The sequence below is a fragment of the Ziziphus jujuba genome, chromosome 4 (assembly GCF_031755915.1).
Source record: "Ziziphus jujuba cultivar Dongzao chromosome 4, ASM3175591v1".
In the NCBI taxonomy this organism is placed as follows: Eukaryota; Viridiplantae; Streptophyta; class Magnoliopsida; order Rosales; family Rhamnaceae; genus Ziziphus; species Ziziphus jujuba.
Window position 1 is genome coordinate 29,821,846 of NC_083382.1, and position 14,776 is coordinate 29,836,621.

General features: G+C 30.9%; 3 protein-coding genes across 4 annotated transcripts in view; 2 read left to right on the top strand and 1 right to left on the bottom strand.

The window, feature by feature from the left end:
* Positions 1-807, top strand: part of LOC107415521 (expansin-A10) — a 66,460-nt gene extending 65,653 nt beyond the window's left edge. For both annotated transcript variants that reach the window (XM_060816604.1, XM_060816603.1), the window contains exon 4: positions 63-807. In XM_060816604.1, the coding sequence (XP_060672587.1) occupies positions 63-372 (310 nt within the window). In that variant the 3' untranslated portion in view covers positions 373-807. The remainder of the gene's footprint in view (positions 1-62) is intronic.
* A 2,414-nt stretch (positions 808-3,221) lies between these two features.
* LOC107415563 (pentatricopeptide repeat-containing protein At5g39680) lies at positions 3,222-5,644 on the top strand. The gene has a single exon (XM_016023907.4). The coding sequence runs from the start codon at positions 3,429-3,431 to the stop codon at positions 5,556-5,558; it is 2,130 nt and encodes a 709-aa protein (XP_015879393.3). The 5' UTR covers positions 3,222-3,428; the 3' UTR covers positions 5,559-5,644.
* Positions 5,645-6,727: 1,083 nt separating this feature from the next.
* On the bottom strand, positions 6,728-7,738 carry LOC107415541 (probable calcium-binding protein CML45). The gene has a single exon (XM_025073154.3). The coding sequence runs from the start codon at positions 7,443-7,445 to the stop codon at positions 6,804-6,806; it is 642 nt and encodes a 213-aa protein (XP_024928922.3). The 5' UTR covers positions 7,446-7,738; the 3' UTR covers positions 6,728-6,803.
* Positions 7,739-14,776: the final 7,038 nt, after the last annotated feature.

The following is a 14,776-nucleotide window of genomic DNA, read 5'->3' on the forward strand; positions in this document are numbered from 1 at the left end:
TGCATGGGCAAAAGAGATTGGCTTTATTGACTTTTTTATGATGTGGGTGGGTGTGTTTGTAGGGTAAGATGCAGAAGAAGTGGAGGAATAAGGTTCACAATCAACGGGCATTCATACTTCAATCTGGTGCTCATAACCAATGTTGGAGGTGCTGGAGACGTTCATGCGGTGGCCATCAAAGGTTCGAGAACTAGGTGGCAAGCAATGTCAAGGAACTGGGGCCAAAACTGGCAGAGCAATTCCTACCTCAATGGACAAAGCCTCTCATTTCTTGTTACAGCCAGTGATGGACGCAAAGTGATTTCATATAATGTTGCTCCTGCTGGCTGGTCATTTGGACAGACATACACTGGAAGCCAGTTTCGCTATTGATTAATTAATCAGTCTCTCTGCCTTATTTGGCCCCTTTTTCTCAACTTTCTATATATCTCTGCTTGTGTAGTATGTATATGGGGAAAAGGCATATATGCAATATGAATATGCATATATGCATATTTGTTGCTAAAATCTGAGGTTTTAGCGAGAAAAAAAAGTATAGATAAAAAAGAGTTAGCCAGCAATTATAATTAGGGTACAAATGAGAAAAAAGGGGTTTTGCTTTAAAAATGACCTCTTTTTCCATTTGCTGTTGTTGATCATGATTAATGGATTTGATTTGAATCTTTCTGAAAGCTTATATCTATATAGCCCTCGTGCTGGAGAGGAAGAGATTTTGCTTTTCAAGCAATTTGGTTTGGAATTTGTTGAAATATTATGAATGATAATATTTAATGATATAGAAGGCAGAAAGCCTATTTGCTTTGCTTATATGTAACGTCAATTTTAATAAACTGTGCCTTGTAAGAGTGTTAAATGTCCAATTTCCATGAAGAAGAAAGAAGAAGAATACAAGATTAGTGAATAAAATTCCATATTGCGTATATAACTTCACCATTATCACCTATTTAAGATAGTTTAAATATTTTGTCAATGCCGTTGAATGAAAAAAAAAAAAAAGAAAAAAAAAAGGGGAAAAAAAAGTTAAACCTTTTTTCTTTTTTTCCTGGTATCAATGAGATAAAACTTATATACGTATAAAAAATAAATATAAATAATATATTTAGATCAAGGGGATATTATTGTTAGGTATGCATACATATACGAAATAATTAATATTGTCCCAACTATATATATGCCTACCAATAATTTAATGAGCCTGTGAAATTCCTCGAGAAAAGTCAGCCAATATATAAATATGCATGTGAGATCTACGTAGTTAAGCTGTCCCACGAGTGTTTCTACAGTTTGTTCATGTCCTTGTCATCCCCATTTGAATGCTGAGAGTGAAATATTTTGGTGTTGTCACAGTTTTCCACAGTAAATATCCTATCATATCACTCTGCTGAAAACAAACAATGGAGTACTTGCAGCACAATCCAAGCCCTTCTTGACTTTGTCTCACCACCACAATAGCGGCATATCAGAGCATGCAGTTCAAATGCTAGCTTTTATTGGGAAGCAAACTTTTCAGCCAGATAAATCAATAAAAGCAAAAATAATGAGGGTCCCTAGCTAGTTAGAAAAATTTTACCATTAGTTTGATTTTTTTGGAGTGAAACTTTCAACAACTTCATAAAATTACTGAAGCACCGACAGAAAATATAATCCCATGGAATGGAATGTGTATACAAATATTATCTTTAATGCGGACAAAGATATTTCTGCTCTCAAATGACGGCTGTAAACACTTTCTTTTTTTTTTTTTTTTTTAACATACTTCGATGGGATATAGTTAAATGAAATTTTCATTTCATTCCGCATATATCTTCTCCAAATTTACATCTACTTAATTAGAATACTCTAATAAAAATAATAATAATACACAATAATACCTTATCATATTATAATATTATGTTAAAGACTTTAATTACAATCCGTGAATTACCTTTTTAATGGGAAGTTGATTTTATTTTCAGAACTAAATCTCTAAAAACATGATTTTATAGTATAATATTATCAAGTTGATCTAATAAAAAATTGAGAAACATATACACATATATGTATGTATATGTAGATATATTCCACACCTGTAAATTTAGAATTTCATCCTCCATATATATTTATTCCTTTCATTGTTAAGCCTTTATATATCAAAATTAATGCTATAACAAGTACAAAGCGAAGGGTACGTAATGGGGGGAGTAAATAGGCCAAGGCAATATATTCCCGTATAAAACTCTGAGAAGAAATTAATATGGTAAAGAGGGAAGGGACAAAATAGCATCATTTTTAAGCAATATATTAATTGTGACCATATATATAGTGTAGTAAATGGCTTCTATGTCAAAAATCATCTCCATTACAAACTGTCAAACACAGATATATACTTTCCTCTATTTAGCAGATAAACAATATATTGCAAAATATATGATAGTCATCCAACTGAATCAATCATCCCAAGTAAGATATAACAGACAGAACACTAAATATCGAGATATGATACCATGGCCCCATGCAAGATTCACAAAGTCCACAAAAACTGAATGAATTTTGATTAGTTTTTGCTTTGACAAGTTATCAAGATATACATATTTCACATCAGATAGCTAGCCACCAATATTGGCATCTGGCTTAGCTGTATGCACCATTAGGTTCTATCATTGATGCATGTGTGTGTATGACACCGTTTATGAAAATAGGACACTGATTTTCCGGCTAAGATATATGGCGTATACAGCAACGAATTATGGAAGTAGAAGTAGAAGTAGGGTCTAATGGACTTTAATGTGTGACAGAAAAAGAGGGTAGTTTCCAAAATGGTGCAAGCCAGGTTGGCTACATGATATGGGAAAGTGATGGTTTCAAAACCTTGGTCCCATTCTTTATTTAAGGAGTACATGTGTACATATAGAAATTGTATTATTTTGTTGTTTGTTTTCAATTTATGTTGATTTGACAGCATTTTCGTATTGGCCCATACTATATGATATGGGGAGATTTTGGTTGACAAATGTGTAGGCTGAAAATTTGTGGGTTTTTCTTAACCTTGGGCTCATATGTAGGGCCCAACTCCCCAAGCCCATACCTTTTTAAAAAAAGAAAAAAAGTATTTATTCATAAATTAAAAAATAATCAAAATATTGAGAAAATCACTATCACCCTTTAAACCCATATTTTTAAGATTGTGTTTTTGAATTATATATCTCCGTATTAGAAAGTATTACAATCTTGATAAATAAATAAATAAAACTCAATACTCAAATAAGATTTTAAAGGATAAGTTGTATTTTTCACTTCAAATTGTTGTTTTAGTGAATAATCATCTTATTCAACTATAATATAATGTGAGGTGCCAAGAAAGAAAAAAGTTATAAAATGACAAATGTAGAAAGGTAAAAGGTTTTATGTTTGGGCACAGTGGGTTGAGAGATTGAAGAGCAGTGCGGCCAATGCCCACACTGAAACGTCCAGGTGATCCCTTGGCGCCTGTCAAGTTGGCACAATTTCTATTGAAACCAAAGCACAAAATCTCCTCTCTTGATGACTCCATTAGGATCTTGAAAGTAGCAGCTGATACTAAAGACCTTAAACTTGGCAAAATAATCCATGCCCAACTCATCATTTCCAATCAAACCTCCACAGATACTGATATAACTCGAACTAATTCACTCATCAGTCTCTACGTGAAGTGCGACCAAGTTTCAATTGCCCGCCAATTGTTCGACCGAATGCGCAAGAGAAATGTGGTTTCTTGGAGTGCATTGATGGCTGGGTATTTACACAATGACCATGCCTTGGAAGTTCTTGGATTGTTCAAGAGTATGGTTGTGGTTGACAATATATGCCCGAATGAATACATATTGACCACTGTTCTTTCTTCTTGTTCTGATAGTGGGAGAGTTGAAGAGGGCAAGCAATGTCATGGATTTGTCTTGAAGTCTGGAATGGTGTTTCATCAGTATGTGAAGAATGCACTTGTTCACATGTATTCAAGATGCTTGGAAATTGAAGGGGCTATGCATGTTTTGAATATGATACCAGGTTATGATATTGTTTCCTATAATTCAGTAGTAAACGGGCTCTTAGAAAATGGGCATCTGAAGGAAGCAATAGAAGTTTTAAGTATGATGGTAGATGACCATGTCACATGGGATAGTATTACTTATGTTACCATTTTTGGCCTTTGTGCTCGTCTTAAAAATTTGAGACTTGGTCTGGAGGTTCATGGACGGATGTTGAAGACAGAGGTTGAATGCAATGCCTATGTTAGCAGTGCAATCATCGATATGTATGGGAAATGCGGTAGGATCATAAATGCGATGAAAATGTTTGGCTGCTTCCAAACTCGTAATGTTGTCTCCTGGACGACAGTCATGGATGCTTATTTCCAAAATGGGTACTTTGAAGAAGCATTGAATCTTTTCTCAAAAATGAGACTTGAAGGTGTTATGCCAAATGAATATACCTTTGCTATCCTGTTAAACTCAAGTGCATGCTTGTCAGCACTAAGACATGGAGATCTATTACATGCCTCTGCTGAGAAGTCAGGTTTAAAGAACCATATCATCGTTGGAAATGCATTAATCAACATGTATACCAAGAGTGGCAACATTGAAGCAGCAAATAAAGTGTTCACCAACATGATTAAACGGAACTGTATAACATGGAATGCAATGATATCTGGGTATTCCCATCATGGTCTTGGTAAGGAAGCTCTTAATGTATTTCAAGACATGTTAGCTGTTGGAGAGTGTCCTGACCATGTAACTTTCGTTGGGGTCCTCTCTGCTTGTGCTCATTTGGGTCTGGTGCAGCAAGGGTTCTATTATTTGAACCATCTAATGAAACAAATTGGTATCGAACCTGGCGTGGAGCATTATACCTGTATTGTCAAGCTTTTGAGCAGGGCTGGACAACTTGATGAAGCTGAGAATTATATGAGATCTGTACCCGTCAAATGGGATGTTGTTGCTTGGCGTACTTTACTCAATGCTTCCCATGTGCATCGGAAATATAGTTTAGGGAGACGCATCGCAGAAATTGTTGTAGCAATGGACCCTAATGACGTGGGAACATATATACTGTTATCAAATATGTATGCCAAAGAAAGGAGATGGGATGGAGTTGTGAAGATGCGGAAATTGATGAGGGATAGGAACATCAAGAAAGAACCTGGAGTGAGCTGGGTAGAGATAAGAAATACCACTCATGTCTTTATTTCAGAGGATTCGTTGCACCCAGAATCTAGTCAGATATGCAAAAAGGTAGGGGAGTTGTTGGCAATGATAAAACCTTTAGGCTATGTGCCAGATATTGCTGCAGTACTGCATGATGTTGAGGATGAGCAAAAAGAAGATTATCTTAGTTATCACAGTGAGAAACTGGCAATAGCATATAGCCTCATGAAAACACCTTGTGAAGCACCTATCCGTGTAATTAAGAACCTTAGGATGTGTGATGATTGCCATAGTGCCGCAAAACTGATTGCAAAAGCCACAAATAGGATGATAATCATTAGAGATGCCAACCGGTTCCATCATTTTAAAGATGGCTGCTGCTCTTGCACAGATTACTGGTGAAAAGTTGGATAACTATAGGATAGAAATACAAGATTTGGAACTCTGTAGCTTTCCATTATAGCTTTCAATATTGTTTGAGCTTCCTACTCTATTTCCACTTTCTTGAGCTTTCTGATTGTGGAATTTAGCACCAGGCTTTACTTGAGTCAACTTGGCAAGGCTACCATAGCCGGGTCAAGAAGAATGTAGGAACATTTTCTAAACATTTAGTTACAACCTAATGGTACGAATCACGATAGCACTTTGTCTTGGTAACCGGATAGCATGTAGCTCCGCAGTTTAAGTAATTTACATTTCTAATTAAATATTGATTCTCTCTATTTAGTAATAATAATAAAAAATTTAAAAATAAAGCCTAATTATGTCCTATTTATAGAGTGACTTGTTCAAATCCAAAGGGTTTAAGTCGATTAGACTTATTTGTTATCAATAAACAAGTCAAATCCATTTAGACTCTCTTTTTAATTACGCTCAAGTTTGATATAAATCCCAAAAAATTATAGAACATCAAATTGCAATTTTATGTAAAAATAAATTAAGAAATATGATAGAGTTAAAAAACTAAAAATTAGCTAACTGCATTTTAAACCTTCTTGATGACATATTACATGCCATCAAATTTATGATTTGCTATCACCGCACAATCACAAGACAATGTGCAAAATTGTGCAATATGTGTTATGATTGGTGGTTGCGTTTGAAATTATTTTATATACTAATTGTTTTATTTTGTTCAAGTAATGACACTTGCAACCCGTTGTAAATGTATATGGTCTCTTCATGAATTATACATAAAGGAAATTATATATAGAAGTTCAATTTTTTGAAAGAGGAAATTTTTGTAGTACAATTTTTCTTTTTGATGTGGTCAGAAATTATTATACATGTTTGATTTGAAAAAATAAAAATAAAAAAATTAATGAAAAAATAGATCAAAATTCTAAAAATTGTAAAGCTATAAATTTTAATTGAGTTAAAAACTAATAATAACAATACTGATAATGATAAATAATAGTAATATTAATACTAATAATGAAGATAGTAATATTAACATTCATAATAATAATAATATAATAATATTAATATTAATTAATTATTAAGGGGGAAAAAAAAAAAAAAAAAAACCACCAATTTGGTGACAATGGTGATGGTAATAGGAACACACAATAGAAGAAAGAATATTGAACCGATATTGTAAATTTTATTGCATCTTCGAATAGCTCTCAGAACGAAGAAAAAAGGAATTCAGCAAAAGCTGGCCTCCATAAGTTTTACATATTCGTTGAAATCTATTCTTCCATCTCTGTTTTCATCGAAACTCCTAATCATTCTCTTGCAGTTTTCAATATCAGATCCTTGCTTCAGACCCAATAAACTGAGAACTCTCTGCAGCTCCTCTGCATCAATGAAACCATCTCCGTTCTTATCAAAAACATCAAAAGCTTCCTTGACCTCCTTCAAACTCGGTTCCTCTTCAAACAGCCCTGGAAGGTTATTGGAACTGAACCAGTCTTGCAGTTCCTTGCTTTCTGGGCTGCAAAAAATCCCAAGAGTTTCCATCACCATCGTCACATCTTCTCTGCTCAATTTCACATCGACATCTTTCTTATCCTCAAGAACCTGCTGGTGGTTGTTGATGCTCAACTCCTCCTCAAAGCTGCTGTTGCTGCTGCTGGTGCTTTTCACGGACCGAACCTTCGAGTTGCCAAAATCTAGTTTCGATTGGAGAAAAGAATGGAATCTTGGGACAAACTTATGTATAAAATTTACCCAATTGGAAATTTTGTGGACTAGAAACACATCCACCAAAATCCACAATGGGAAAGACGATGATCTATTTGTTGATGATGTGTCTTCCATGGTGATATAATATACACTGAAAATCATATATGTTTTTTCTTCCTCTTTTTTGTTTGTTTGTGGTACTTCCCTGAGAGAAAATGGACCTTTATAATTCTATACCTAATTCCTAGCAAATGTACAGGTAAAACTAATATGAGTGAATGGTTTTCATGGAACTTGTAAGAAACGAAGAGGCATATACAAATATATATACAGAATGAGAATGAATAAGGTCAGACTTGAAGACTGGGAGAAGCTGCTTGTATGTTGGGCAGGTCGTTTGGGGTTTGATTAATAATAAAGAAATCGTCAATTGGGCCAAATATATCAACAATGGAAAAGGGAAGTTTCTTGTCTAGTGCTGCGATTATTGGTTTTTTCTTTTATTTTTATTCATTATTATTTTTTTTTATGGCTGCTTTGCTTTTGTTTCAATCTGTTTGGATTTATTTGTGGTTTGGTAGGAATATGCAGGTTTTTCTTTTTTTCCAAATATACAAATATTGACTGCTTTACGGTTCTCAAGCCTCTAGGAAAGCCAAAAAAAGTAAAAAAATGAAGTTTCATAGAAACTATGGAAAGACCAAATAGTGGAAAGACCTAGCCACTTATAGGTTGCGTTTTCCATGCATTTGAGGTTTTCAACTTTTATTTTATATTTTAATATCATAAAAGTCAATCGGATGCACCTGATGGATATTTCCATTAATTTTCCTCCTTATTTGCTGAGGAAATTTTGATGGAGCTTCTGAGGAATTGTTGTGTTTTGGTGTTTGGAATTCCAAGCACGTTTGCTTATTCAAACGTAAGGAAAGGGAAAGGAAAGCTAAAGCTTGTTGGGGTCAAGTCTACGGCTTTCCTTATTATGGTTTGTGAGAAAGTTTCCAAACCGTTTGAAATTTGAAGGCGATTTTTGCACCGTTTCTTTACCGTCTGCTTTATTTAAACAACACTTTATAAAAAAAATATACACATATAATAATAATAATATGACTACTTTTATCCTGTTCATATAGTTGTATTAGAAAATATTTAATATACAAAGAAATTTGAATTTAGAATCATTCCTCAAAAAATAATATTAAAAAAGACAATTTGTTAACCAATTGATTTAACAAGAAAGAAATATATATGTTGCAATTGTTTGTTCATATTGATAGGAAATTATGATATGAAATATATACGTTTGCAATTGTTTATTCATATTGATTGGAATTTATGATGAAAAAAAACCTTTATTAAAATGATGAATTTTCAATCTGATAATTACTAAGAAGGTAGAGATTATTGTATTAACAGTAGGTATACGTTACACTCTCCTCACACTTCCTAGAAAAGCATCTTAGATAATGATGAATGAGACCGTTACCTGTTTCCACTTATGTATTGACACCTTTCAAAATGGTCAATTACTCATAATCTCAATTCTTCAAAAATTATTCATATAATCTCGACACATGAGAATTTTATCAAGTGGCCCACCAATCAATATTGGTCTGGTAAAACATCAATACCCATTTCTCTAATTCTTTTTTTAATTATTTATTGAGCAATCGGATACTTCCAAATTTTCTTTAACTTTTATTCCAAAAATAATAATAGTAATAAAATAAAGATATATATTTTTTCAACATAAACAGATTTTTCATTCGTATCCAGAAAAAAAATACATATTTTTTTCTTTTTTTTTAATTTTTTTATTTTGTACACGTATAAATCTCTTAAGATTACTAATTATTATTTTTTTGGTTTATGTGAAGACTAGTGAGTTATAAAACCTAAATATGAACTTGCAAATACCGAATTGGCTTGACACAAACAGTAGCGTATAAACATTGACTTACTGAAGATGTTGTGGTGGGCCTGGTGGCTGCCAATTTTTTTATTAATTTTAATTATGTTTGCTTCTTTAAAAACTCTGAATTGCATTGCCCTTGTATTTTTGTGTATCATCAAGGCCGGGCCTTGGAGCTTTTGACCATCCTTTAATAAATTTCTTTTTCAATGCATCGATTATTTTTGTCTTTTTCAGGGTTGAAGTTTCAACAAGAAATAAAAAAAATGGTTATGAAAAGCACACAAACAAAACAAGATGTTATTAAAGAGGAATGAGAGTATATAAGTAATGTTAAAAACATGATATTTATGTAGTTAATATTTAAGGTTTAATAGCATTTCTTTTATGTGTCGCTTGATAAGTAGCTTGCTGTTTTTTTTTTTTATTTTTTATTTAATTGTATGTAATTTATTTACTTTAAATATTTATTAAATTTAGTGATTAAAATTTTTTAGATATCTCAAATGATTACAAACTATATTTCAAAAAAATAAATTATAAACGTGAAGTATAAAAAGAAAAGGAAAAAAAACAAAAAAAACAAAAAAACACACACAATTTCAAATGATTTTCAATTTAGTTTATTTTTACTAATAAATTTATAATTAATTGAGATATTTAAGAAATTCTAACTTATATTTTAACCAAATTGATTTTTCAATTTGGTTTTGTCATTGTCATGGATGTGAGATATTTAAGTCTACCAGGAATAAAGTTGTTAAACACTCATGAAACTCATACCACTTTGATGGGCTAAATTGGTCAAGTTTAGGCCGATAAGATTTAAACAAATTGGGCTTCTTCGGAAATCCATTTTCAAACTTGATCATCCAATATTTGCCTTGAACGTGTAACTTCATAAAAGCCCAACGTGACCCAGAAGTTTTAGAAACCGTAATAGTGTCAAGGGTGGTACATATCAACCTATTTTTCATAGACGTGATTAAGGATTCAATTTTTTAGCCAGCAAATATTTCCCCTTGGAACCAAAACAACAATCAACATGAAGGGTAGTACATATCATCTAACTTGTTCATATTAAATGTCACATATCCATGACAAAACTAAATTAAAATTAAAGCTTAGCTTATTGCAGAAATCCCAAATTTAATATTATTCTCAATATTACTACAGATAGATTGGATTAATACATCACACACATTGAATTCCATCTTACTCTTATCCTAATTCAGGAGATTAGTACTAATCCTTTTTCAGCTATTGCATATATCTTTTTAAACAAAAATGAGTAATTTATCTTGATTAGAAAGATCAAGAAGCAAGCTTGTTTTCAAACCCAATCCAATCTATACCAATCCCACTATTTAAGAGTATTTGAAAACTTTCAAACCCAATCCAATCTATATACCAATCCCACTATTTTAAGAGTATTTGAAAAACAAACTAAATAAGATCAGTTAAATACTAACAGAACTATATTATTCCATTGACAGGGAAAAAAAAAAAAGAACTACATTATCGAAACCAGAGTAAAACTTGTTTTTCTATAATCTTAATCTCCCTGAGCGAAGAATTATATTTTTTTAGTATCTTTAAACGAAAGGTAAAGCTTATAATCACGGTGACTTGAAATTAACGTTGGAGCTGGTAACTTAGCCTAGTAAAATAACTGTTAAATTGAAAACATTACGTCCTAGAATTAACAATTAAGGATTGATATTAAATTGTATTTAAAATACAAAATTTACAATCGATTATTTGAAAGAGTCTTTTTCTATTTTTAAAAGTTATATTTCATATTTATAAATTCAATGAGTTTTCTAAATTGAAATTTAAAAAAAAAAAAAAAAGCCAATCTCACTCCATTTAAAATTCTTAATGAACTCATTTATTGTTATGCTGCATAATTTTAATTAATTTACTAATTAAAATTTTATATTTCATTTGTTTTTAAATATTAGTTTGAAGGAGGAAAGAGAGAGAGAGAGAGAGAGAGAGAGAGAGAGAGAGAGAGAGAGAGAGAGAGAGAACATATGAATAATGGAAAATAAAAAGTAATTATAAAGAGTGTCATTAAATATAGAAAATCTCACTTATGATTCATCATATGTTTTTTTATTTTGATATTCTCTATACAATAAAGAAAACTAAAAAAATGTGCATTATAATAATTTTTGCAGTAACGTCAAAAAAAAAAATAATAATAATAGAACCCATATTTTCATCTCTAATTACCATCTACGACTTCTAGATAACAAGAAAAACACAAAAGGGAATCCAAACAGTAGTTTCCTCGGATAATATAAGAATTAACAAAAACAAGGACAATTAAAAGGATTAAAACGCAATTATAAGCATCTGAAGGTTAATTATAAACAAACTGAAAATGCCTTATGATTTACTACGCAAGTAAAATTATGATAACCAAAGAAAAATGATAAAAGTGGCAATCGTCAATCCGATCAATGATGCGGCGGCGGCGGCGGAGGAGGGCTAAAGATATAACCCGTTCTTGGGTTAACATTTGCCCGTGGTTCATCATAGTCCAACAGTGTCGCCATCATCGACCTTGATTTAACTGGATTATTTTCCTGTGTGTGTATATATATATATATATTTATATAAGATATTCAACAAATATAATTATAAAAAAAAGACCCAAAATTCAAAAGAAAATGAAAATAGAATAAAGCAGCCAACCTCTAATTCGGCTGAAGAAGAAGCTTGATGCTCAGCAGAAGTCAGCATCACTTTTCTCCCGAATCCTTGAAAAATTGACAAGAAAACAGTGTGATACCACAAAAAACTACAAAGTGAAAACGATGGAAATGCTATAATTTTACAGTGAAATTTATAAAAATTATACCTTGAGAGAAAGACAGAGTAAGAAAGAATGAAACAAGAAAAACAGTGAGAAAACGAGAGCAACCCATTGTTTCTTTCGCTCTTGTGGGAATTGGGTACTAGTAACTGCCTTAAAGCTTTTCAGGTCTAATTGAAAGCTTTTATTGCCTAATTAATGAGGATTTATATGAATTAAGGCCCAAAGTCAATATTGAAAAATTTTCCATTAGTTCTATAAGTTTCCATTTAAAGTTAGACTCTAAAAACCAGGAATTACTGTTTGTTTGCTGCAAAAAAGAAATTGGTTTGTTTTCTAATTACAACAAACTACGTTAGTGCATGTAATATAATATTAAGAGCTCATTTCCAATAAAGAATAATTATTTATTCATGAGAATGAAAAATGAAAAAAAAAAAAAGATTCTTATTAGTATGTTTGATAAAAATATTAAATCAAAATCAGATTTAACCTTTATAAATGTTTTTTTTTTCCATTAATGTTTAAGATAAAAATTAATTAAAAAGTTAAATTTTATACATTTTTAATATATGATAATTAATTTAAATCTAAACTTATCAAAATATGATAAATATATTTTAAATTTTATCTAAATTAAAATATAAAAATAATTTTTTTTGAAGTTTATAAAAGAAATTATTACAAGAACAATTATTTTTAAATTTAAAAAAAAACCAAACATTAAAAAAAAAACTAAAAAAAAAAATTTATGAAATAAATATTCTATTTCTGCATTTATTTCCCATTTCAAAATGTGCCCTAAATTTTGGTATTTTGCTTTTTAGAAGCATTTAATCCATACGATTCTATTTACTAATTTTGATTGTTTTAATTTATCCAAATGATTTACATACTGATTTTATGAGGTAAATCCGCAAATACGTTTGATTTTTATCCCTCACTCTTTCTTATCCTGTTTAGAGATTTTCTTTTTCTTTTCTAAAAGAAGTCCCCTTGGGAGATTGAAATGATGATTTATTATATGATACCTAATGTTACAAAGTTGAGGAATTTTGTTTTGAACGAGTACTATTTAGTTGTGAGTGTAGTACAAAACACGGTCCCATGAATTAAAAAAAGAAAAAAAGAAAAAAAAGAATATCAACTACAGAAACATTTAATGATCATAATTCCATTTTATCAAATTGATAATTAATGGACAAGGATATTAACAAAATTATCAATGCTATTGGTGATGTTTTATGGCCAAATGTAAGTAGGTTTTTTTTTTTTTTGAAAGATAAATTGACAAAAAAAAAAAAGTAGTTTACATCTTTTCTTAGAAAAAAAATATTTACATCTATCTAAATTGCCAACACCATAGACAAAAAATAAAAAATAAAACATTTTTAAAATGGTCAACTCTAATTTTTAAAATTTATATGGGATAATTTGGTTGGCATCTCAACTTTTTATTTTTCCCTTCCCTTTATCCAAATTTATATCGGCAAAATTAAATGTGAGCATCATTGATTTGATATTTGATATTTATCTTCCTTTTTCTAAACAAAAACAAAAGAATAGAAATATGTTTATTTATCTTTGTTTGGTATAAAAGTAGTGGCAGTTTATATATTTATTTATTTTGATATTGCGTGTCGTTTAATTTGATGTATAGTTAAAAATATATAATCGATCATAGTACCTAAAAAGATTAAGACAAAAGTCTAGCTTTTCCGAAGGAAAGCCCCAAAAACATATATATATATATATAGTTAGTGAGTTGGTTAGTCGGGTTTCATTTCATTTTTGTTTGATAAATGAGATATTTCATATATAATCATTTATGTACGTCGACATAACATTAGGAATTCATGATTAAGCAAGAGACGGACTTAAATAAATGAATCCTCAAGGTGATGTCAACAAATAAATAAATAAAACCCAAAGGAAATTATATGAACTATATTAATTTATTTATATATTTTGATCAAAGCATCTAGCAGGACCTTTCTTTTTTTTTTTTTTTTTTTTTTTTTTGGGTGTGTGTGTGAAAGGCGAATTCTTCTTTCCATATAATAATTAAATTTTTATTGAGATTTAATTAAATAATTAATCCAACAACAGCTTAATTTCTTTCTTTTCAGTATGGTGATTGCATGTGGGTTATGGGTATATACACTGAATACACTTCACATGGAAGCCACATGGTCAGAGACCCTCAAGTGCCTCTTTTCACCAGTGGAACCAACAAACAGAAAGTTCAGAAGAATTTTTCTCAGTTTCCAGCCGCGGAGGTTCTTCTTTTAATTCCTTTTGCCCTTTTACTTTTTTGCTTCTTCTTCTTCTTCTTTAATCTTTCTCTATTTAACTTTTCTTAAACAAATGGGTTTCAGCCTGACGAGCTTTTATCATCTATGGCACATTTTTTCTTGTACATAAAAATAATGGTAAAGTAAAAGTTGCAAGTTTGGTTATAAGTTTGGGTCTTCTATTTCCCATTAGACAAGTTGTTGGGTATCTTGCTTTTCAAGCAAAGACGAAGTTTCCCAACTCTTAAATTCATCACATGGTTTAAAAAAAAATTTCTCTTTAATTTTCTTTTTCTTTCTAGCCGTTGATTTTTGTACAGCTTTCACCCTTAATTGATCTCGTTTTGTGTTAATCTATTGTTGTTCAAAGTGGGAAGTTCATAAGCATGAGAAAAAGTCTTTCTTTTTCAAAGATTAATAATGGATGCCTGAGTCATAAACCACTCCCAATGGTTTTGAAGGA